This window comes from Myotis daubentonii, chromosome 9, assembly GCF_963259705.1.
Source record: "Myotis daubentonii chromosome 9, mMyoDau2.1, whole genome shotgun sequence".
In the NCBI taxonomy this organism is placed as follows: domain Eukaryota; kingdom Metazoa; phylum Chordata; class Mammalia; order Chiroptera; family Vespertilionidae; genus Myotis; species Myotis daubentonii.
This window is the reverse complement of record NC_081848.1, coordinates 75,642,734-75,665,853: the sequence shown is the minus strand read 5'-3', so window position 1 is coordinate 75,665,853 and position 23,120 is coordinate 75,642,734. Positions and strand designations below refer to the sequence as shown.

The window sequence follows — 23,120 nt, the reverse complement described above, 5'->3', positions numbered from 1 at the left end:
TTTTGGTAACCACCACAGGGTCGTCTGTGTCTCTGCGTTTCAGTTTTATATCCCACATGAGTGAAATCATACCGTTTTTAGCTTTTTCTGAGGCTGATCTTGAACACTGGTCGGGGGCTCTGAAATGGCTTCGCAGGAGAGGCAGTGCAATCTCTCATGGCCACACAACTTTAAACAGCCTTGTGCCAACTGTATAGTGTATGGGTCCTCTTAGATTCTTTTTTTTAAATTTTATTATGCACCACATAATACACTGCATGCTACATAATAACCTTACAGCAGGGGTAGATCAGTATAGCTGTTATTTTTCATCAATCGGGAAAATGTTTCCTTAATCATTGTTCTCTAAACTCTTCGACATATAGTGACAATTACCTTCACAGACACACCCTCTCTTTCCCACAAAGTGCACTGACAGGAGTAATAGGCAAGCCTTTCCCCTTGCCCCGTGAGTGAAGCTGCGGGTATGCGCAGTGGCAGCCTGGGGGTGGTAAGTGCGCACGCATGGTGGCGATCCCGGGGAGAGTCTCGAACCACTTCGTGGCAAGGTACGAAGGCCCTTAGATTCCTGAGAAGAGCCCATACTAGCTGGAGGACACCCTGAGAACTAGATGTCACCATGATAATACCTACAGGCCAGGGTTTAAACTAGTCCCTGAATATCCTTAGTAACACCCTGGAGGGAAATGGGGTGAATGAGAATTTAATAAACATAGAATGACACAGAAGTCATCTCTCCCTATTAGGAGCATTTAGCCACTTTAATGAATTCTACATGGTCCTCCCCAGGTATGGACTAAAGCAACTGCTCAAGCCAAGTCCTGATGTAACACTATGACTTCCAACCTTAGTTTAGTGACAGCTCAGGGAGCACCAACGATCTCGCAAGTATTAAGAAATTTTGCTCTTTGACAATCAATTTTGTTCCACTTAACTAAACCAGAGGGTGTTCAGAAAAGTTGAAAATGTCTGGTTCAAACAGCTTTTGTCACCACCACTGAGAAGGCCTATTAGCCGACTAGCTGAGCCATTTTAAATTGTTATGTTGGTAATTGTGTGTGCCTCTCCTTGTCTACAGCATTAAGCGTCAGAGAACATCTGCAGGGCTGTGGACCACACTCTGTATTGACTAGACATCAAGGGGTTTATAGCACAACACTGAGCCGCCGGCATTCTAAACTCTGAAAATGCTACTTTGTAGTATTGAAGAAATAAGTGAGCAAGGAAGAATGAAAGGCTTTAACAAGAATTTTTCAACAGACATGTTCACACTAAAAAAGTGAGGTTAATAGCCAGGGCTTTTAACTAGTCCCTGAATATCCTTAGTAACACCCCGGAGGGAAACGGGGTGAATGAGAACTTAAGTTTTCCAAGGATTGAAGTTCAAATCCTCTGAAGGCTACCGGTGGTCAAATAAAATGAGAACTCGGCTTTATAGTAGCAACTTCCCACTGGCACCAGCACAAGGTGGTAGTGATTCTCAAGTTTAATATATTACATACAATACTAGAAAAATAAGCTAACGTTTTAAGGAGCATCCATTACTATTAAAAGGGCTGAGCTTTACTACTCCAACCCTGGGCTTTTGACAGAACTTTCTGGAAAAAGGCCCATGAAAGCACAACAAAGAGGTATACTAATGACAGGTAGCTGCTACCATGTGCCACAGGTGCTTCAGTAGTCAGTAGTAACAATCGTGAAAAAGCAGGGGACACGCAGAGTCCCGGGAAAAACTGCTGTAGGTATTTATAACAGAAACAAGTGACAAGAGCGACCTCCTTCACCACATTCACTGGTGGGTACCCCATTTTCCCACTGCTTTCGTTGTTTACATATTATTACTGCGAACAGGGCAAGAAAAGGCCGTTTTCTCCAGGCTTTCAGAAAAACAAACCAACGAGGGACGCTATATCCCTGAGTCCGTGCTCCGTGGCTGGAAACCCTCCCTCCGAAGACTGCCCATGTCAAAGCGAGTAGAAACCTCACAGCGCACTAACAAAGTGTCATCCTTTATGAAGGTTCTCTGTCTTAGGGCTTCCAGATGCATAAAAGTCACATAGCCAAAACCTTTTGGGTTCCGCGGGATTGTGGGTCTCTGGAAGGCAAGCAGCTCTGGTTTGGCGTCCATGATCTCCTCATGGTTTTGCCTGATAGGTGCTTCGGACTGATCGAGAATTGTGAGGCGTATTGTACCCTGGAAGGGCCAAGGGAGGTGGCTGTCATACTCTCCTTGCATGGTGTGGACAAAGAGGGATATATAGTTTGCACAGCGCTGAGCAGTTGGTAACTGAAGGTGCAGGCGCATGCAGAGTTTGTATCCGGGTTTGCCTGTGTAGAACCCAGGGCTGTGAATGACAACAGGTTTCTCCTCTTCTTGAGATTTCAAGTGCATCCCAAAGTTACCAATCTTCCAGATGTAAATCCCATTGCACTGCTGTGCTTCTATTTCAGCAACCTTGTCCTCAAGGGTTCGAATATTTCGTTTGAGCTCACTGACATACATGCTCTGAGTTTCCATTTTCGCAGTCAGCTCCCGGATTTGATGGTCTTGTCTTACAAGGCGACCCTCTAACTGTTGAATGATTTCTTGAAAATTGTAGACCTCTGAGTTACACCCAGAGGGGACCCGAGCCAGAGATGCAGGCTCGTATCGTTGAGGCATGGGAGCTACAGCCAGGTTTAAGCTCTGAACAGCCTGGGCCAACATTCTCATGTGTGACTGGGTGTTCTCTTGTAGGTGGCGTGCCAAGTGAATCCTCTGCATCTAAAAATTAAGCACAAGCCTTAGGCTGGGAATAGGTACTGTGAGGATTAGGAAAGGGGCCTAGCCACGCCAAATAAAAGGTTTTAAGTAACATCACCATTTCTCTCAATCCCCTACAACCTTCTTTGTCTCCATCATTCTCGATCCTATTGCTACTGGACAGGGTCTGGGCCCAGGATGGTCTGACCGTGGGTGTGGGCTCCTGACTTTGTGTAGTAAAGACTTCACAACCTGAGTCTGGGTGGCTTTTGAGAGTATGTTTACTCAAGCTGGGCCAGTAAGGCAGGAGAAGCAATAGGAGAGAAAAAGTCAGAGAAAAGGGGTCTTGGAGACCGGTTCAGAAGGGTAGCCTGGGTAGAGCTGCCACTGCGTGCTGTTCCCCTGGTTACAAGTCCCATGGGGTCCCTTAAACTTTAGGAGAAAAACAGCAAAGATACAAGGCGTGGGGAAGTAACATGGGAGAGCCTAGATGGGGCTGTTTTGGCTCTCTGAGAAATTAAAGTCACAGTGACAGTGAGCTCACTGGGCAGTCAGAGAAAATTGGGGCCCTGATGACAGGTTCAAGGGGTAAGCCTAGGACGAGCTGCCACTGCCCGCCGCTCTCCTGGTGCAAGTCTTGTGGGATTCCCTTGAAGTTTAGGAGATGCACGCCTGTGGAAGAAGCTGGGGAAGGGAAAGGTGTGGGTGTGCTCCTGGGAGGGAAAGCGTGCCATACCCTTTGTCTTGAAACTTTTATTTAACCTCTCTTTGGCCGATGGAATCCTAGGGGAGGTCTTTGGGAAGGAGCGAACAGAATATTCATTAGCTCTTCAGATGTGTCCCTCAGTATGTTGATTCATCAAAATGTGTGTGTAAAGGGGCCAGCTTTATTTTCTGGTTATTTATCTTTTTGAGTGTATTGAAGAGGGACTGAGACCGAGCCCAGTCCAGAATGTGTACACCATTTGCTCCTAAGTGTCCTTGGTGATGAAAGATAAAACCTTGTCAGGTACCTCCATTCCCACTGGTATTCTCCACTGCACTAGATAAATGAATTTTCTTGATCTATATTCAAGAGTCAAAAGAAAAAAAAAGAAACACCTTACCTTTTCATGGCAACCAAAAGAACTGAAAGTGCATGGAATTGGGGCTGTAGGACAGTCTAGGTCAAAATGATTAGGCATCTGAAAACCAAAGCAGAGGTTGAAAAATGTTTTTCCCTGCATATCATGTTCTAGTTAATGAGATCACACTTGAAATAAAGATTTACATTTCATATAAACAAAATCATGTGTTATCTATGGCTGTCTCTATATCACAATGGCAGAGCTGAATAGTTGCAACAGAAACCAGGTAGCCCACAAAGATTAAAATAATATTTACTTCCAAAAGTCACAGAGAAAAGGAAATACCGACATCACATACCATCCCCCAAATCACTCAAAATTCAATTCAAGAAAATGAATTTGTTCCTATTGCTGGGAACTGGAACGCGATAGTGGCATTTTAAGAAAAAGCACCTTCTGACGTCAGCCTCAACTGCAAACTTCACCAGGACTCTCAGTGTGGCCCAGGCCATATAACAGGGACCAGCCAACTGTACACATTAAAGCCCCGGACTGTACCCGGTACTTCCCTCATGACCGCCTTTCACAAACCACCTAACCTTTCGTTAGCCTGGGCATGTTTTGACTACAATGGGAGACTCAGCTGTTAGAAAGTATTTCATAAGCACATTAATAAAGGTTCTAAAGAATGTCTCAGCTGAGGACTCTTCAAGGTAAGATCCATTATGGAGGATCATATTTGAAACTGGTTACCAAATTCCCTTTAGAAATTTGGGTTAGCTATAGTCATAAATATTTCAAGTGGAAATATTAAAGACCATTTAATCCAATCTTTCAATTTTGCACAATCCAGAACAGTGGACAGCAACATTTTTTAGAAAGGGTCAGACAGTAAGTATTTTCAGCTTTGTAGGCCCTATGGTCGCTGTCCAAGTATTCACCTCTGTCACTGTGGGAGAACACCAGGCATGGACGACGTGCGGACACATGGCATGGGTGTGTTCCAATACCCTTATTTATAAAAGCAGGCAGTGGGCCAGACTGGGCCTGCAGGCAGCTCTGCTGATCCTTATCTAGAATTTCAACTTTCTTGCCAGAGATCAGCGGCAAGTCAGTGGCACAAACAGGGTCAAAACCTAAGTTTTCTGTTAACCAAGGATTTTTTCCTACATTAAGTTTTATTTTTGCTGGGTTTCAGATGCGCTGCATGGTTTCCTTTAAATATTACAGCAGAGCAGAAAGAAAAGCCAGGGAGGTGAGATTTCATTAGCAAAACAAAGTTTAACACCTTCACATAAAGACTGTTGGAAAAAAACTACAGGACTCTGTTTAGACAAATGGAAAAGTTTAGTGGAGGGACAGGTTTTGCTTGCTTCTAGTTATTATTAAGGTAATCAATTATGATCTTTGGATCAGCTTTGGGTTTGCAGATTTCATGGATGTATAAATAGTGACTAGTATTGAAATTGGTTGGGTAAATTCCCCAAATGTCAGAAGATAGCAATCAGATGGAATTTTCCTATCTCTATTAATAATGTAAATGCAGTTTTCTACTGTAACTGCTGCCGCTGCCCCATCAGTGGTCTATAGGACAACTGAACAGAGGGGTACAGATCCTGGGAGTCTCAGAATCTCTCAGTATGTCCCAGGGGCCATGGGGACAAATAATGCTCTACCACTGAACAAACCTGCTGTCCTCTATTTCACTGGTCTTTTGGCTAGTCTCTGGATACCTACGACCCTTACTGCACAGTGTGTAAATACATATTTAAGATGCGTTTTTTTCCCTTTAAATGGGAATTTTGATGATTTGTATCTTAAAAATTACCTGGTTTTGTCTGGAACTTGTATAAATATACATAAACATGGAGATTATATTAATGACTTTAAGTACTTAGGTCTGAGTATTTGTTTTTCTGAAATATTCATATTTATTAATTTTATGAAAAATTTTCATAGTTCTAACACTTCTTCAACCTGTATTCATTTTGCTGTATTGATTTAATAAAAAACCAAGCCCACTCCTTTAATCTATTATGGAAATATTCATTCATGAAAAGAAATCATTATACCTGTTCTCTGATGAGCATGGTACTGCAGTATTCACAGATGACATTTGCCAAAGGACAGCTCTGGTCATGGCTCTAAATTTTAATAGAAAAATATAAGAAAAACATGAGAAAAATCTGAAAAAGCAAAAACACCCTTACTTTTATAAAAGTAATTTTTCACCATAAACAAATTAAGGACTTTGATGTGTGTTAAATAAAAAAAGTGAGAATAATATGTAAAGGTTGTTTTCTCTCCCTCTGCCAGTATAGTAAGTAATGAGATACATCTTGCGTTTCAGCTCTTTCAAACAATACAGTACACAAAAGAGAATCTTTGAAATCCCTTCTTTTAACCGGAGGCAGGGCATCTGTGACTAGTTTGGACATCATTGACCAATACTATATCTAATTCAAGCTCTTAGGGGGTTAGAGAACAGAGCACTTATTAGGGCAGGAGGCCCTGGTGCTCAGATTCTCACAGGCCCTGCAAGGGTGAGCCTTGTCTTCTAAAGTACAATGAGTTTGAGAAATAACTAACCCTTCAGGTTATATCCATTTAATTTACTTAAGTTCAGGAAAACATCAATTTGTTCTAACTATGCCTCAGCCTTCTCCCCATTTTTAGCAAGTTAGCTGACTTTTTTGAACATTTCATCAACTTAATGAGTATAATATGCTTGATTGCATAAGAAAGTAGGAAAAATTACCAAGATAAACTTATAGTGGAACCTTGGTTCTCGAACTTAATTCCAGAAGCAATTTGTTTGAAAACCGAATCATTTTTTCCCATAAGAAATAATGTATATTGAATTAATCTTTTCCAGACACACAAATGATTCCGTTTTAACCTTTCTTATATCCAGTACATGTCTAATGTACTGTTTAATGTATAAATACACTTCTTTTCTTAAATTTATCGAACCACCCCCTACTCGCCTTAAAGGAATCACTTTTAGCATTGGGTCCAGGATGTCTTTCAGGTCAGCATGCAGTATCTTGGCTGGTTCAGTTTTTCTACCTCTTCAATTGACTGTGATTATTGCTTCTTTCATACCCTTAGCAACATTAGCACTTTTAATAAGGCCACTTTATGTTCTAAAATTGTGCTAATTGTTGATTTCTGCCAGCAACAAAAGCATTCTCTCCTTTGTTGCCTGAAAGACACTTTTTGCCATGCTGAGGTATCAGCATGAACGTGTTGTCAGGTTGAAAGCCGTAGTTTGGTTCCACAACCCAGACATTTTTTCTGTGAACAACTTGGTCAAGGACCGAATTGTTTGAGATGGGAGATGATCAAGAAACAAGATTTGACTATATAAGAAATAAAGTTTAAGGAAGTATGTTAATAGTTATATGAAAAAACTGTTCTATCATCATGATGCTGTCAGGTGCCACGAAGTTTCTTTTTAATGATAACATTTTAATTGAAAGTGTAACATACTCCCAGAAAAGTGAATTCATATGTGCATAGCTCAGTGATTTATCACCAAAAAACACACGTTGTGAGATTAAATTTAATTATTCTCCATAAAAGTTTTAACATCCCATTCTCTTTTTCAGAGAGTAAAGCATAAGTCTTATACAGGCATCATTCTACTTATTTGTTCAAATCCAAGACTGATCATTAAAATATCACATAGGAAAGCAGATCAGCACGTCTTTCCTGGAAGGTTTTGTTACTTGCAGATCTACTATGCTGTTAAGTAGTATAAACAATGTTTTCTAAGAAAGATATACAGCCTGACCAGGGTGGCTCAGTGGTTGAGCACTGACCTATGAACCAGGAGGTCACGGTTCGATTCCCGGTCAGGGCACATGCCCGGGTTGTGGGCTCATCCCTAGTGTGGGGCGTGCAGGAGGCAGCCGATCAATGACTGTCTCTCATCATTGATGTTTCTGTCTCTCTCCCTCTCACTTCTTCTCTAAAATTAATAAAAATGTATTTTAAAAAATGATTAAAAAGAAGATATACAAATATAAACCCCACATTTAGTCACTAAAATGGTTTACTGAACTTTCTTTCCTAAAAACCAATCTCCCACAACTGATAAATAATATAGACTCAGAAATGGGACAGCATCCTCATCTACTGTGAAGCCCGCAAGCGGACATAACAACAAATTACCAAGTAGTGAAATTAGGAAATCCAAGTAGTACGTGCCTCTTTATCTTCAAATGCCATTGACACAGCACAGTTCTTACAAGAAACCTGTCTTCTCGGACACTCTTGGAGAATGTGAGTATTAAGTTGGCACTTTTGTAATGGACGGTTGCACTGAAGACAGTTCGTAAGAGCAAACTCACAATGTGCTTGATGATCCTATAATAAGAAAAAAAGAATTGATGAGCACCTGCTAATCTTTAAGAAATCTCTTAAATATAATCTCTTCTGACTATATACTGTTTTCTCTCAAAACAGCTATTCCTTCACAAGGACCTAAGGAAAAGGGACAAGTTGTAAATGTTTTAAACACTTAATTTCGAATAAATCAGAAACGATACTTAATTTCTCATAAAACCACCAAGCTAAAAATGAATTTAATTTAAAAGCAAATTCTTTTACCGGATTGCTTCAGTTCATCTCAAGTTATAGAAAGACTCCATTTAGTCAATAATAAAATGCACAATTTAGAAAAAAGAGAAAAAAGTATGAGGGTACCAAGATGATGGCTGTGAGACTTGTTGCTTATTTCAAAATGAGAAAAATAGCCCTGGCTGGGTGACTCAGTTGGTTGAAGCATCATCCCATACACCAAAAGGTTGAGCGTTTGATTTCCTGGTCAGGGCAGATACCTAGGTTGCGGGTTCCATACCCTGTTGGGGCATGTACGGGAGCCAACCAATCAATGTTTCTCTCTCACATTGACGTGTGTGTGTGTGTGTGTGTGTGTGTGTGTGTGTGTGTCCTTCCTATCCTAGGGTGAGGATTAAAAACAAAAAGATAGAAATAAGTGAAGTTATGGGATTGAAATATGACACTTGTATTTAAAATGCTCTGCAGTATTATAGTTAATAATGTTCACCCCAAAACTTAAAGAATACTGATTTCTTTATCATTTGGCAAGGCCAGAGAAGATGGAATTAGAAATTTCTGGTTTCTACTTATATCCAACTAGAAGCCCGATGCATGAAATTCGTGCAAGGGGCTTGGCCCTCGCAGCTGCGGCATCGTGCCTCGGCCTTCGCAGCCCTGTCTTCATCCAGAAGGATGCCCAGAAGGTCACTGGGCTGTCTGGTCTAATTAGCATATTATGCTTTTATTATTATAGATGATGAAAGGATTGGTACCTCACTAAGCAATTATATGCTAGGCGTCGGCAATACACTGATGGACACAGCAAAGTCTCTATTCTCTAGGAACTGCCTTGCCTATATGCTAAGGCTAAGAAATAACTTTAGTACCTCAAGATGCCGCAGTTCCATCTTGTGCATACACCCTTCATTTGGACACCTCACCATCAGAGAAAGAATCTCTCGTTTTGCAAAATTGTCAGGAAAGAGTTGAGTTTCCAACAGTATTTCATTATCAATAGGACATTTGTGACCGGCATCCCTAAAAGAAACAAATAAGATACATACATTTTAGTAGACTATTAACATTAAAAAATACAAACAACTTTTACACGTTTACAAGAGTTATATATGTGTGTAACTCACCACATATACATTCTCCATTTATTATTTCCTATGGAAAATAATTTAACACATTATGTTTCATAACATTACCCTCCCCCAGCCCAAATAAAAAAACCAACACCTGTCCTTTTATGGACAGTTCATGAACTGTTCCTTTATGCAATGAATATAACTAATACCATATTGGTGACCTATAAAAAATTATGGGATTTTATTTTAATTTTATTTTTTAAAAAATATTTTTATTGATTTCAGAGAGAAAGGAAGAGGGAAAAAAAGATAGAAATATCAGTGATGAGCCAAAACCGGTTTGGCTCAGTGGAAAGAGCGTCGGCCTGCGGACTGAAGGGTCCCAGGTTCGATTCCGGTCAAGGGCATGTACCTTGGTTGCGGGCACATCCCCAGTGGGGAGTGTGCAGGAGGCAGCTGATCGATGTTTCTCTCTCATCGATGTTTCTAACTCTCTATCTCTCTCCTTTCCTCTCTGTAAAAAAACTCAATAAAATATATTTAAAAAAAAAAGAAAAAGAAAAAGAAATATCAGTGATGAGAGAGAATCATTGATTGGCTGCCTCCTGCACACCCCCTACTGGGGACTAAGCCCGCAACTCAGGCATGTGCCCTTGACCAGAAATGAATGTGACATCCTTCAGTCCTCAGGCTGAAGCTCTACCCGCTGAGCCAAACCAGCTAGGCCCCCCAAAACTATGGGATTTTAGACTGGGATAGATTTCAACAAAAACAACAAAAAGAAAAAAAAAGAGAAAAGTTAACTGAATAAAGTCCTATTTTGATTGTCCTTAAATGAAGTCAAGCTAAGGATGGGGATTTTGCAGTCTGGCAGGCCTCTGTTGTGTCAGCAGCTACACAACATGCTAGTGAGATAAACTACATATGCTACTCGTAATACCAATAACACTTCACTAGCTCATGGACAACCAAAGTTTTCCTTTGTTTTTATGTCTAGGGGACAATTTAGTAGGGAATTAAAGGACCTCTATTTCTTTTTTCCCAGTGGTTTCCCAGATGGGAATATTTTCAGTGACTTATGATGGGAAAAACCATCCCCAGGAAGTTTGGTGGTCTGTCCCCTTCCCTTTAACTTTTTGGGATGTCTAAATCTTCACTCACAAAATGTGGCAGGTCAGGTAGACCACTGAAGCATTAATCAATCACTCAAATAATTTCCTGAGCAACTCCTGTGTGTAAGCCACAGTGGAAATTGCCATGGTAGGTAAAAAACGGGTCTACTGTCAAACGCCTTAGAACTAATAAAGGTGAGAGAGACAGCCAATCTTTAATGAGGCTTCTGTCAGAATAATGGTCTTCGTATAGTCAAATCTTTTATAAGAAGCATAGGACACTATAAACAAATTTATTGACGTATATACCCAAGATCTAAGTTATGGATGTCAAAGAGGAAAAAAAAAAAACAAACTTACAAAGTAAAGTGGAAACCATTATCCACAGCAAATGGAACTGGATTAGCATGTATTTTGGTTTCCTGAATGATTATAATGGATGAGAAAGTTTGAAGCGATTCTTTTAAGAACATTAGACTCAAAGTAAGCGGTCATTTCTAGCTGAGAGGGAGATAGAAAAAGAAAGCCTCAGACTTCCTTTTGTGGGTTTTACTTCCTTTTAAGACCACTGTCCATTACTTTCATGAATATCTTGCTATTAAAAAACTGCTAAAGATGATCTTCTTGGGCATATGACACTAATAAAATACATCTCTCTCTCTACAAAAATCAGTGATCCATAATATGGTACATACGACCTATGAAGACTGAATCATGAAGAAACAGAAAATCTGAGCGGATTGCTGGTATACAGAGTAAATCAGTAATCGCCTCCCAAAAAACCCACACCCCTCCCAACCTCCCAACAAACAAAATCCAGGAGCAGATGGCTTCACTGGTGAATTCCACCAAACATTTAAAGAAAAATTAATACCTACCATTCCTAAACTCTTCCAAAAATGGAAGAGGAACGAACACTTCCAAACTCATTTTATTACCCTGATACCAAACCCAGACAAGGACGCCACGAGAAAAGAAAAGTCAATTTAAAAGTTGAAAGAAAAATCTGCAAGATATAAGTAGCCAGCTTTACCTACTTACAAATGATTTCACCAACATAATTTGATGCTTATTTACTGAACAACATAAAATCATCCTACTACTTCCTTAGTCACCTAAAATATTCCCATCTACTTTTGAATTAAGTAAAATGTATTTACTTCTTGGGAGATGAACTTGAATCATCGATGGACTCCCACATACCTTCATTCAGTTAAAGCAACCATGATACTGAGCACTGCTGGGTGTCAGGCACTACTTCCGGCACATAGGAAATATCCAGAAGTAAAATAGCTCTCAAGCCCTGCTCTCAAGGAGCTTCTTTTTTTTTTTTTTTTTTTTTTTAATATATTTTGTTGATTTTTTACGGAGCGGAAGGGAGAGGGATAGAGAGTTAGAAACATTGATGAGAGAGAAACATTGATCAGCTGCCTCCTGCACACCTCCCTACTGGGGATGTGCCCACAACTAAGGTACATGCCCTTGACCAGAATCGAACCTGGGACCCTTCAGTCCGCAGGCTGACGCTCTCTATCCACTGAGCCAAACCGGTTAGGGCTCAAGGAGCTTATTTCTAACTGGGTAAGAGAGGCTGGGAGTGTGGGGGGCGACAGAGGGGAACATGCTGTGGTATAAACAGGGTAGCCAGGGCACCTATGAGAGGTGAGATCTGAGCCACACTGGAGGAGTGAAAGGTGTTAGCTAGATAGTTAATTGAAGAAAGAATGTTCCACAGAGAGAACAGCAAAAGCCAATTCCCCAAGGCAGGAGCATTCTTGGCATGTTGAAGGAACAGCAAAGAGTGACTTGATGGAAGGAGGGAATAGTGGACAGGAGGTCAGAAAACGGATTATGGACATAAGAACAGGGCCTCACACGCAGATGACTTGCTGCAATGTTCTGAGCAGAGGTGACCAGGTTCCCTCTGGCTGCTACCCTGAGAACAGTCTGGAAGGCAAGGAGAGAAGCAGGCCTGCGGCTGAGCTGACGGGGATTGAGAATAGGGTGGCAGCAGTGGAGGCAGCGAGAAGGGATTGAATTTTGGATATACTGTAAAGGTAGAGGCGTCGACTAATACTTTCTTTAAAAATACTGGTTATTTCACTTTTGTCCATAGATACCAGATAACAGACAGAATTTAATGTGGGTAAAACCATCTCTGATCGATTTATAGAGTCAGCATTCTTTGTATGGTTGAGCTGATCATACTCCACTATCATTTAAGGTGTTATATTATTTTCTTAAAGCATAGAGAACTTATTTATCTGAGGATCAGAGGAGGGTAGAAGACAGACATTACCTTTTATACCACAGTAGGAACTAGGGTAAGAATGTAGATGTCTCAAGTTTCTGTCCAGTGTTCTTGAGTAGGTGTTTACATATAAGACTACTCTTGGGATGACCCGTGTCCTGTGCAATATCATTCTCTGTATTTGGTTCTGTTATAGGACACACAGTTCTTTTCTTATGCTCACGTACCTTATTGATTTGGTGATGCAGGCTTTGCAGAACCTATGGCCGCATGGTGTCTGCACTGCTTCCCGTAACGCCATCAAGCAGATGGGGCATTCATACTTGCTTTCCAGGGGTGGATCAAACTCGACGTCGTACCCCTGGATCTCTTCCATGAAAGAGCTGGAGAGGTTTCCTGTGCTGGCAGTGGCGCCCACGCTGTCGTCTTTTGCTGCAGCACTACAGGAGCTGGCCATGGCCGCGCAGCAGTCGCTCTCAGACTGGCTGGAGGCACAGCTGCTTTCAAAGTTTAGCAGACTCATAGTAACGAGCTTATCAATTACTCTGTAAAAATAGCAAGAGAAAAATGCCTTAACATGCATACACATACACCGTAGCTTATCGAGGCAGGTCACCTCTTCATTGATATAGAAAAACTGCATTAATATTATTTATAGAAAATTTTACAAGTTTTTTGAGCTTTACTTCATGACTAGTATTCTATAGTAAGTTAAGGAGTTCAAGATCTAGTAGGTAGATAGAATGTAAAGTTAAAAGAAGAAATGACCTCCATTGATACTGAGCTATCTCTCAATTATGTTTAAATTCTGTTTCCTGTGACTGAAGTCAAGAATTTACTTTTCATACCCGTAGTACTCAGCACAAGCTCTTTCACATAATAGGTGTTCATTAAGCATCTGCTGAAGCACTTATTACGCTGCTGAAGTTCCCTCAAGTATCCTGAGCTGAAGAGAACAGTAGGACCAGCAGGCAGTGCACGGAAGAGCAATGTACAAGGGATTAGATCAGGGGTGGGGCCCGTGGGCCGTATAAGGCCCTTGAAATCATTTGGTCCAGCCCGGCCAAGGCAACCGCAGGCAGGACTCAAAATGCAATAAATCTAGGAGCTTCTTTCACAGCAACATAAAGTTACATGAAGTGAATTATATTAAGCGAATGATGTTGTAAATATCCAGATGGCCCTCAGCAGAAAACAGGTTCCCCACCCCTAGGTTAGATGATCATGTGCAAGTATTAGGCATGTGGTTTGGTGCCATTTAGCCATTTGGATCTTGGTTTCTTCTTCTAGATCTGAAATTCCACGAGTACTTCCAAATGTTCAGTGTGGAGATTTCTATTATGTAGAAAGAACAGAATTTTGAAAAAGTATATTTGTATGTCCTTCTGCCTTCAGTCATGTCAAGTGACTCTATTTCATCATGTGACAGGAAAAACAAGTGAGGTTTCTGTTGTGTATGGAAAACTACTGGTTTCGTTGGTAGGCGGGACGCCTTCAAACTCTAAATCATATATTACTGAGTGAGAGACTAATGTCTAAAGGCAATTCACGGCCTATTGACCAGGTCTCTGCAGTAGACTGTGGAGAATTCCCAATATGTGCCAGATATAGTTCTAGAAACAGAATGCAAGCTTCGGGTCAGAACGGTGAACAATCTCCCCCCTGGGTTAAGAAAGCAACCCTCTAGCCTTGTTTTGGCCACCAGAGGCATCTTTTCCTTCTGCTCAAAAAGATTTTGCAAACAGTCTGATGAGCACCTACAAAGGCTGAGGCCCTGTTCTGGCTTGGGGGGCAGGACAGCCAAGTGGTGAATGACAGCGAGGAATCAATGGGCTGGTATGTGAAAGCACTTAGAACTGTGCCTGGCAGTAAGAACGAGTCACTGTTCTGTGCAGCTCTCTCGAGCAATTGTATGCAGTAATTTCACTGTCCCCTCCCCTTTAGCAAAGTGGAGACCCTGGAACTTAAAAAGGTGAACTAACTTGCCCAGGACTAGTCAACTAATCAGTAACAGAGCTGGAATGAGAACCCAAGTCTACCTGACCCCAGAGCCTGTGCACTTGGTAATAGTACTATGTTTGCCTCTTCGAGTTGCGACAAGGCATTTAAAATTTCTTTTCCTTTATTTTTATTACACTAGACCAGTGGTCGGCAAACTCATTAGTCAACAGAGCCAAATATCAACAGTACAACGATTGAAATTTCTTTTGAGAGCCAAATTTTTTAAACTTAAACTATAGGTAGGTACATTGTTATTAACTTAATTAGGGTACTTCCAAGCTGGCCTTTGCTAAAAACGTCCTCAGTCTGATTGAGGTACGTTCGCTGAGGTCGACCCCTTCCAACTCTCCCATCCACACTCGTCTTGTATACTTGTTTCAGATAGACAAGTGTGGATGGGAGAGTTGGAAGGGGTCTACCTCAGCTAAGGTACCTCAAAACAATGTACCTCCCCCGCGCGCTGCCTATCCCGCAGCCCGCCTGCGCCCTGTCTCCCGTCCGACCAACACCCCCCACTTCTTCTAATGCCACTTCTTCAAAATAGACTCGCCCAGGCCGAAAACTGACTTCTGCGTATGGGCCACGAAGTTTCAATTGCACTGTACTTACACGCCCGCAAGTGGTATTTTGTGGAAGAGCCACACTCAAGGGGCCAAAGAGCCGGATGTGGCTCGCGAGCCATGGTTTGCCAACCACTGCACTCGACTAAGGTGCTGACCCTCCAGCTTCTACAAAACATGACCTGTCTAGCATTGTCATTCTGGATTGATAGAATTTCAAAGAATCAACAGAGAAAAAAATGGCATTTTATTTTACCTTTGACATATTATTTTCGAAAAGTTAAAAATAGCTCCCAGGCCCTGGCCTGTGTGGCTCAGTTGGTTGAAGTGTTGTCCTGTACATCGAGGGGTCGTGGGTTCGATTCCGGGTCAGGGCACATACCTAGGTTGTGAGTTTGGTCTGGTTCCCGGTCTGGGAGAATACAGGAGGCAACCAATTGATGTCTCTCTCTCTCTTTCTCTCTCTCTAAATATTAATAAACATATTCTCCAGTGGGGATTAAAACAAAAAAATAAAAGCTTCCAGAGCCTTGTTATAGCTAATTCGGATCCCTAGGGAAGACTTGGTACAAGCTGAGAGGCAGCAAGGGATGGCAAGACAGTGGCAAACAGAACTAGTCATGTACCTGTGGTCCAGGATGGGGCAGAAGGCCCTGATTATACCCTCCAAACCTGAGGACATATGACACTATTATGCTACACTTAGGGCTTATAGCCTTTGTTATTTTTCTTCCCATCCACATTTTTGTGCCCAGTTACTTAGGTAAATCTCCTAGAAGTAGAATTATTAGGTGAAAGGGTATGTAACTTTCTAAGGCAACCCAATGATGTCTGGTTATCCAATATGTATCAAAGGCTTTTTAATTCCCACTCCCCAAAAAAGTTTGAGAGAGACCATTTTACTACATACCTTTGACAATTCTAGGTATTTTTATCTTTTGGATCTTCAACCACTTATTTTTAAAAAAAAGTAAAATCACTTTGAGAAATTAGTATTTGTTGCTTCGTTGTACAGAATATATCAAAGTCAGAAGAAAAAAAGCAACTTACTGAGCAAAGTCTACTTTTTCTGCCCAACTGTTCAGTTAAATTCAGTTTACTGGATAGTCTATATACTGCCCTCTTGCAGTCCAGTTCGAAAGAGTTGTAGGTATTTTGATTTAAAGAGACCTTTTATAGCGAATGTGTTGTTAAGAAAACCTGTCTTATCAGTCACAATTCCTTAAAACGAATTCCACTGTAGGAATGCAGTGTTAAGAAATGGAAGTGAGCACTCTAAACATCTAGATCAGTGGTTCTCAACCTTCCTAATGCCGCGACCCTTTAATACAGTTCCTCATGTTGTGGTGACCCTCAATTTCATTGTTACAAATTGGACATAATTAAAGCATAGTGATTAATCACAAAAACAATATGTGATTATATATATGTTTTCCGATGGTCTTAGGCGACCCCTGTGACAGGGTTGTTCGACCCCCAAAGGGGTCGCGACCCACAGGTTGAGAACCTCTGATCTAGATGTATTCGATTTTCACATTACTTTTCATGCTTTAAGAAGTAACACAGAAGCTCTACATCCTCCAAATAAATTTTTCAGATAGTTACGCTCTGTGCCTGCAGTATATAGACCCACGTAACTGTACTGCGAAGAAAAAGTTAAGATAAAAGAGTATTTTGAGTGCCACTCAGTATGTATGTTTACTCTTTCTTTCTAGCAAGTTAAAACATTTCCCCCTTTATTTTAGAGACTGGCATAACGACTTAAGTGAAAATCACTTTCCTAACTACAATCACGATGTTAATTAGCACCGAGGGAAGAATAAAAAGTGCTTTGAGTCCACTGTAGACGTGAACAGAACATGATCCGACACCCATGCAGGAAACGTGCTCTTTCAGGAGTCTTTTTACTTTATATGGTGTCACGGATATCCACCTCATGAGCTGCTCCCAACGCAGGCTTTGCCTCCACAGAAGCTCTGGAAGATGACAGGGTGGGGCCGTATTATAATAGAGCCAGAGCAGTCATTTCAGGGGAACTGTCCTGCGTGTCTTGTGTTTCTTTATCTTCCAAACTTCATATTCCACCTATTTGTCTCTGGGAATGTATTATAATCCAGAGAGAATACTGTTAAATGTCTTGGGGGGTGGGGAGTAGGGTTTCCCTAAGATCAACAGGTGCTAATGAGAGAAATGTCTAAGCTAAAGAAATCAACAGGTCCTATCATGAATTGGTCAATTTTAAGTCAGCAGAAATTCATTCGTGGCTAAACAGATGACTCATAAAGTAAAACCATGTAAAAGGATCATGCATCATAGAAATGTACACTTGAAACCTACATAATCTTACTAATCAGTGTCATCCCAATACATTTCATTTACAATATTTTTTAAAAGAAAAAGAAATTGCCTTTAGTTTGCTGCTAGCTTCAGGAATAGATAGGAACTGTTTGCTGACTCCTTAAAGTCTATTCTTAAAATGCAAAGACCTGCAGAGATGCAAATGCTGCCCAACAGTCAGCTGTCTTGATTTTGAATACAGAGTCAAGGGGCAGTCCCCTGCCTCGGCACTAGTGGTTCACACGACTTCTTTCAAAACCCACGGGGCCCAAAACCGATCGATCGGCATCGTTCTCAAACAGAAGACCCTCAGGTTGCAATCCTGCAACACCGCGAAGGACACGCACAGCGTGTGCGGGTGGAAACTCGGATCATCGTGTACGCAACAAGGGCCTGAAAGGCACCTCTCCCTGCAGCTACGGAGAGCGCGCCCCCCCCACCCCCTCCCCACCCCCCGCCCCCCGCCCAGGGCAGAAAAGCCCCTCCGCCTCCCCCGGAGTCGCAGGGGAGCGGGCCCGCCCGGGGCCAGGTGCGCGGGCCGGCACGAGCCCTTCTTAGCGAGTTTTTCTGGTTCCTGTGGCTTTGGAGCGAGACGCTGAGTGACGCGCAGTTCCCGAGAAACGGGGGGAACGCGGGCACGGCAGGCTCCGCCGCCGGCGCGGCCGGTGCTTTCTGCCCGCGCCCGCCCGCCTCCGGCCGAGTTCCGCTAACGCCGGTGCCGGGAAGGGCCCCGCGCCGCGGCCGGAGCCTGGCCCGCGCCGCGCGGGGCGGGGAGGAAGACTCGTGTCATCGAACCTTTTTTATTTTTTTAAACTTGCTGCCTGGGACCTCAAACGAGTTCACCGGGGAACCCAAAAATAGCTCTCCCATGACAGTGGCCGAGGCACTCGCTGGGAACTGAAAGGGATTTTTTCTTTTTTCTTTTAAAGCCGGTGTCGGCTCGGAGGGACGGGAAAATCCAGGAGGCAACTGCCTTTGCCGGGAAGGGGCTGAGCTGGTGGGCGCGGGGCTCCCGCCCGGGAGTGGGAGGAGCTGCGAAGGAGGACCCGCGGGCCTGGGGAGCAGAGGGGAGGGTCCCCGACCTGTGGGAGCAGAGGGGAGGGTCCCCAATCTGTGGGGGCGGAGGAGACAGGGGAGGGTCCCCAACCTGTGGGAGCGGAGAGACAGGGGAGGGTCCCCAACCTGTGGGAGCGGAGAGACAGGGGAGGGTCCCCGACCTCGGGGGAGCGCAGGGACAGAGGGAGGGTCCCCAACCTGTGGGAGCGGAGGGACAGGGGAGGGTCCCCAACCTGTGGGGGCGGAGGAGACAGGGGAGGGTCCCCAACCTGTGGGGGCGGAGGAGACAGGGGAGGGTCCCCAACCTGTGGGAGTGGAGGGACAGGGGAGGGTCCCCAACCTCGGGGGAGCGCAGGGACAGGGGGAGGCGTCCCCGACCTCGGGGGAGCGAAGGGACAGGGGAGGGTCCCCAACCTGTGGGAGCGGAGGGACAGGGGGAAGGGTCCCCAACCTCGGGGGAGCGAGGATAGGGGAGGGTCCCCGACCTCGGGGGAGCGAAGGGACGGGGGAGGGTCCCCGACCCCTGGGAAGCGAGAGGAGACGGGAGGGGGCGGCGTCCGCCACCAGCGGGAAGCGAGAGGAGAGGGGAGGCCGCGGCTGCCGGGGCCGTCGGAAGGGGACTCACCGCTTTCGTCCTCTGGCCGCCGCCTCCTCCGCCCGCACGACTCCGCTCAGCCAAGGCAGCAGGAGAGAACGGACACTGCGCTCCAAGCCGAGGCGGCCCGGACGCCGATCTTTCGGCCCGCAGGCCGCCGCTCCCGCGTCCCCGGGCCTCCGGGAGCCCCAACTCCAGCCGCGGAGGCCCCTACTTCCGCCTTCCCGGCCCGCCCGGCCGCTGGGGCGGGGAGGGGGCGGGGAGGAGCGGCCGGGCCGGGGCGGCCCCTGGCGGCGGTCCTCCACCTCTGCATGCTGCGTGCTGCGGCGCATGCGTAGGCTGGGCCAGCTGTCAACCCGGAGCTGGGGCTGGGCTCCTCTCCCACAACTAGCGCGATGAGACCTGCCTAGGAGAAGCCCCTAACTGGGTTAGATCACTTGACCATCCAGAATTCTTAAATACCTCCCAGACTCCACCTCCCTTGCCAAGAAAGTTTTCATGATTGGCAGAATCCTCTGTTATCACCTGGTCCTTCCCCTTCGACCAGTCCAAGCAAGCAAGCCCATATATGAAATATTTTCCCCCTCCCCGAAACTGCTGCCAACGATACCACCCTTTTCCCTGTGAATGTCACCAGAAAGCTATTTTGAATTCCTTGTTTAACTGATGCAAATCTCTAAGGAATGTAACAGGCACTTTGCAGGGAAGGCACACAGGATTTCCACCCACCGCTGCAAACTTGCCTCTTGAGAGAGGCATCACAGGGTGGTGGTTTTTACATACACATATTCTAAAACCAGAGTACTTCATTTAAGTCTAGCGTTCCCCCCTTTATAAATTATAATCTACTTCAATTTTTTAAATTTCATATTAAAATGAGGATGATAATAGTACCTACCTCACAGGTTTGTTGGAAAGGTGAGATTACTAGCTAGTAATGTAAATACACTATAACTATCTAGGTAAGCAATTTTCAACCAGTGTGCCGCAAGAATTTTTAAAACATGCGATACCTGACTATTTAGCCTGGGGCACTGACCTCTTTTTCCCTTAGATTGTCAAATAAAAAAAATGACAACAGCCAACACGACATAGACATCCGGTGTGAATGAATCAAAATTACACTTTTTTTTTTTGTCAGATGGGCAAAAAATGTAATCTGTTTTTTTGGTGTGCCGTAGAATATTAGTAATTAGTTTATGTGTGCTGTGTGGTGAAAACGGTCGAAAAGCGCTGGTCTATGATATAATATGTGCTAACAATACTGTATTTCCTGCTTTCTAGTTGCGAATGTTCATAGCAAATGCTTATGTTTTTAAGATAGGAACCTGTCACTGGTTCTCAGACTCCATCTGCCCCCCCTTTTCTTAAAAACATATTTTGAAATATTTAAGACATAAAAAGAAGTATACACACACACACACACACACACACACACACCTGTGTGCTTGCTACCCAGCTCAAGAAATAAAACATTGTCAGTAGACTTGCCAGGCCCTATGGGTCCCCCACCCACCTCTTTCTAAAACTAAATCACTTATGGATGACAAAGAGAACATTATTTGAAACTGAGAGATGGAGAAAAGGAAGAGCGAGGGAGTTAGATCCCCCCTCTGGTTAGTATGAACTCTGGAGCAAGTTATTTAACCCTCATGGCTTCCGCTTCCTAAACCATAAACGCAGGGATAACAGTTACCTTCCAGGCTGTACAGTCACAATGCCCAGTTTTCGGAAATGCTGCTAATTCAAAATATTTTGCTCAGCTGTCCTTCTATAAGTACCTCAAAGTGTACAAAAACATCACCACATTCCAGGATTGATTTTTTTTTTATGTTTTACTTGAGAAATGAAATAAGATACACCTTGCAGACTATTGCAGGTGAGGGTGGGCAGGTGAGAGATTCTTTCCCCAAACATTTGGCAATAAGGCAGATGTTTAATTATAAATAAGAGTTAAATTATAAAATTAAAACACAATTCATTTCTTCTGAACACTTATTGAACAACCATGATGTGAGTGTGGCAGACAGCCGCGGAGATGTATTTTCCCCTGTGTGACCCCTCTACAGTGAAGAGGCTGTAACCAATAAGATGTGAAAATGACAGAGTGCGCCTTCCTAGGCCAGGCTGACTCCAGGGTTCCCACGGAGCCTCGTCCGGAATTTGCAGCTGCTAAGGGAGGATTTCTTGGACAGCCAGGAGAGATTCAGGAAGAAATATTCTAAGTGACTGCATCTCATTTCATTCAGAAAACAAACTCAAGGCAAACCAGTTTTCTTTTTCTTAAAAAAAATATTTTTATTGATTTCAGAGGAGAAGGGAGAAGGAGAGAGTGATAGAAACATCAATGCCTCCTGCATGCCACCCACGGAGGGTCCAGCCCGCAGCCCTCAACCAGCCCACAGCCCGCAGCCCGCAGCCCGCAGCCCGCAGCCCGAAACCAACCCTCAACCAGCCCGCAACCCGGGCATGTGACCTTTCCAGAATCAAACCTGGGACCCTTCAGCCTGCAGGCTGACGCTCTCTTCACTGAGCCAAACTGGGTAGGGCAAGACAAACCAGTTTTCTATCTTTCCTTCCATCAAGCTAACACACACACTCTCTTTCTCTCTGTCTCTCTCATTCTTCCTTTCATCTGAACATCCATTTGTTTATCCACTCATCTATCATATTATGTTTATTTCAGAGTTAAAATTCACAAATAAGATGGTTTTCCTGATGCATGCTATTAGATTGATTTTTGACTGAAAACTGATGGAAAGTGAATCTGATTGGTTGAATTGGTTTGTCAATGAGGACTGGCTTGGTTAATTAGATTATATAGTAGATTTCCCTCCGTAAATTGAATGAAAATTGAAAAATCTATCTGTGCAGCTCCAAACTTTTGTCAAAAACATGTAAAGCACGTGTAAAATATACACCATGGTAGAGTTACATTCTTTGCAATTATTTGAACTTATAAAATATTTTCACATGCCAACCTAAAAGTATGCACTGGAATATGTCATCTTACAAGAGCACCTTAAAGTCGGAATCTTTCTCACCCCAGACACAGGAAGAGCAGGAAAGTAACTATAATAACCCTTTGATCCAGCTACAGACCAGGAAAGACGCAGTTCATCAGAAGAGGCATTAGTGATGACGGAGCCTAGAAAAAGGTCAGAGTGATTCAATGTGGCATTTCCCACCTGCATTCTGCAGGGAGGAGAAGTGCCCTGCCTTGAAATGTCCCCTTTGTTGTCCAGGAGCTTTGGAGACGGCCTGATGCCTTGAACCTTTGCTCTGACTTGCGAAAGCAGTTACCTATTGAAGGAATGCACTTGCGTTAACAGTGGCCAAATGGAGCCAAAGGGGCACGTGAAAGGATGTTATCCAAGAGAGGATTCTGGCCTTGGAATAGGTTTCAAGTACAATAAGTTCCAAAGTAGCCTCCACCATTTCTCCTTCCGTCTTTCCACCCCATTCTACCAAAATGAGGGAGAGATCTCAGAGAGCAGAGGAGGGAGAAGGGATGACCAGTGAAGGGGGTGTGGAGGGTAGGGGTGGCAAAGAGGGAAGGTGAGTGAGTTGTGTAGTCTTGTGGGTGTGTGAGGTAAGGCTCCTGGGGGATTTCAGACAGTAATAACAGGCTTGGGTGGTGTGCCCTGGGTTCAGTCCACTGTCTAGACCAGTGATGGCGAACCTTTTGAGCTCGGCGTGTCAGCATGTTGAAAAACCCTAACTTAACTCTGGTGCTGTGTC

At 43.7% G+C, this 23,120-nt stretch overlaps 1 protein-coding gene across 3 annotated transcripts; it reads right to left on the bottom strand.

Annotated features, from left to right (window-relative positions):
- Positions 1-215: 215 nt before the first annotated feature.
- TRAF6 (TNF receptor associated factor 6) lies at positions 216-19,623 on the bottom strand. Of its 3 annotated transcripts, XM_059709636.1 has the most exons (8): positions 19,410-19,550; positions 15,648-15,803; positions 13,058-13,375; positions 9,264-9,414; positions 8,023-8,181; positions 5,883-5,954; positions 3,850-3,927; positions 216-2,764 (listed from the first exon to the last, which is right to left on the bottom strand). In XM_059709636.1, exons 3-8 carry the CDS (start codon positions 13,351-13,353, stop codon positions 1,907-1,909), a joined length of 1,614 nt encoding a protein of 537 aa, XP_059565619.1. In that variant the 5' UTR covers positions 13,354-13,375; positions 15,648-15,803; positions 19,410-19,550; the 3' UTR covers positions 216-1,906. The 3 variants fall into 3 exon arrangements, with proteins under 3 accessions (XP_059565619.1, XP_059565618.1, XP_059565621.1); XM_059709635.1 differs by lacking the exon at positions 15,648-15,803 and having other exon boundaries at positions 19,410-19,623; XM_059709638.1 differs by lacking the exons at positions 13,058-13,375; positions 15,648-15,803; positions 19,410-19,550 and adding an exon at positions 11,740-11,889.
- Positions 19,624-23,120: the final 3,497 nt, after the last annotated feature.

Excerpts from the sequence above, each read along its gene's own strand:
- TRAF6 (XM_059709635.1), bottom strand. The coding sequence starts at position 13,353 with ATGAGTCTGCTAAACTTTGAAAGCAGCTGTGCCTCCAGCCAGTCTGAG. Across the intron at positions 9,415-13,057 it reads TGCATCACCAAATCAATAAG|GGATGCCGGTCACAAATGTC; the intron begins GTACGTGAGCAT and ends TGTTTCTTTTAG. Across the intron at positions 5,955-8,022 it reads TGGCATTTGAAGATAAAGAG|AGCCATGACCAGAGCTGTCC; the intron begins GCACGTACTACT and ends ATTAAAATTTAG.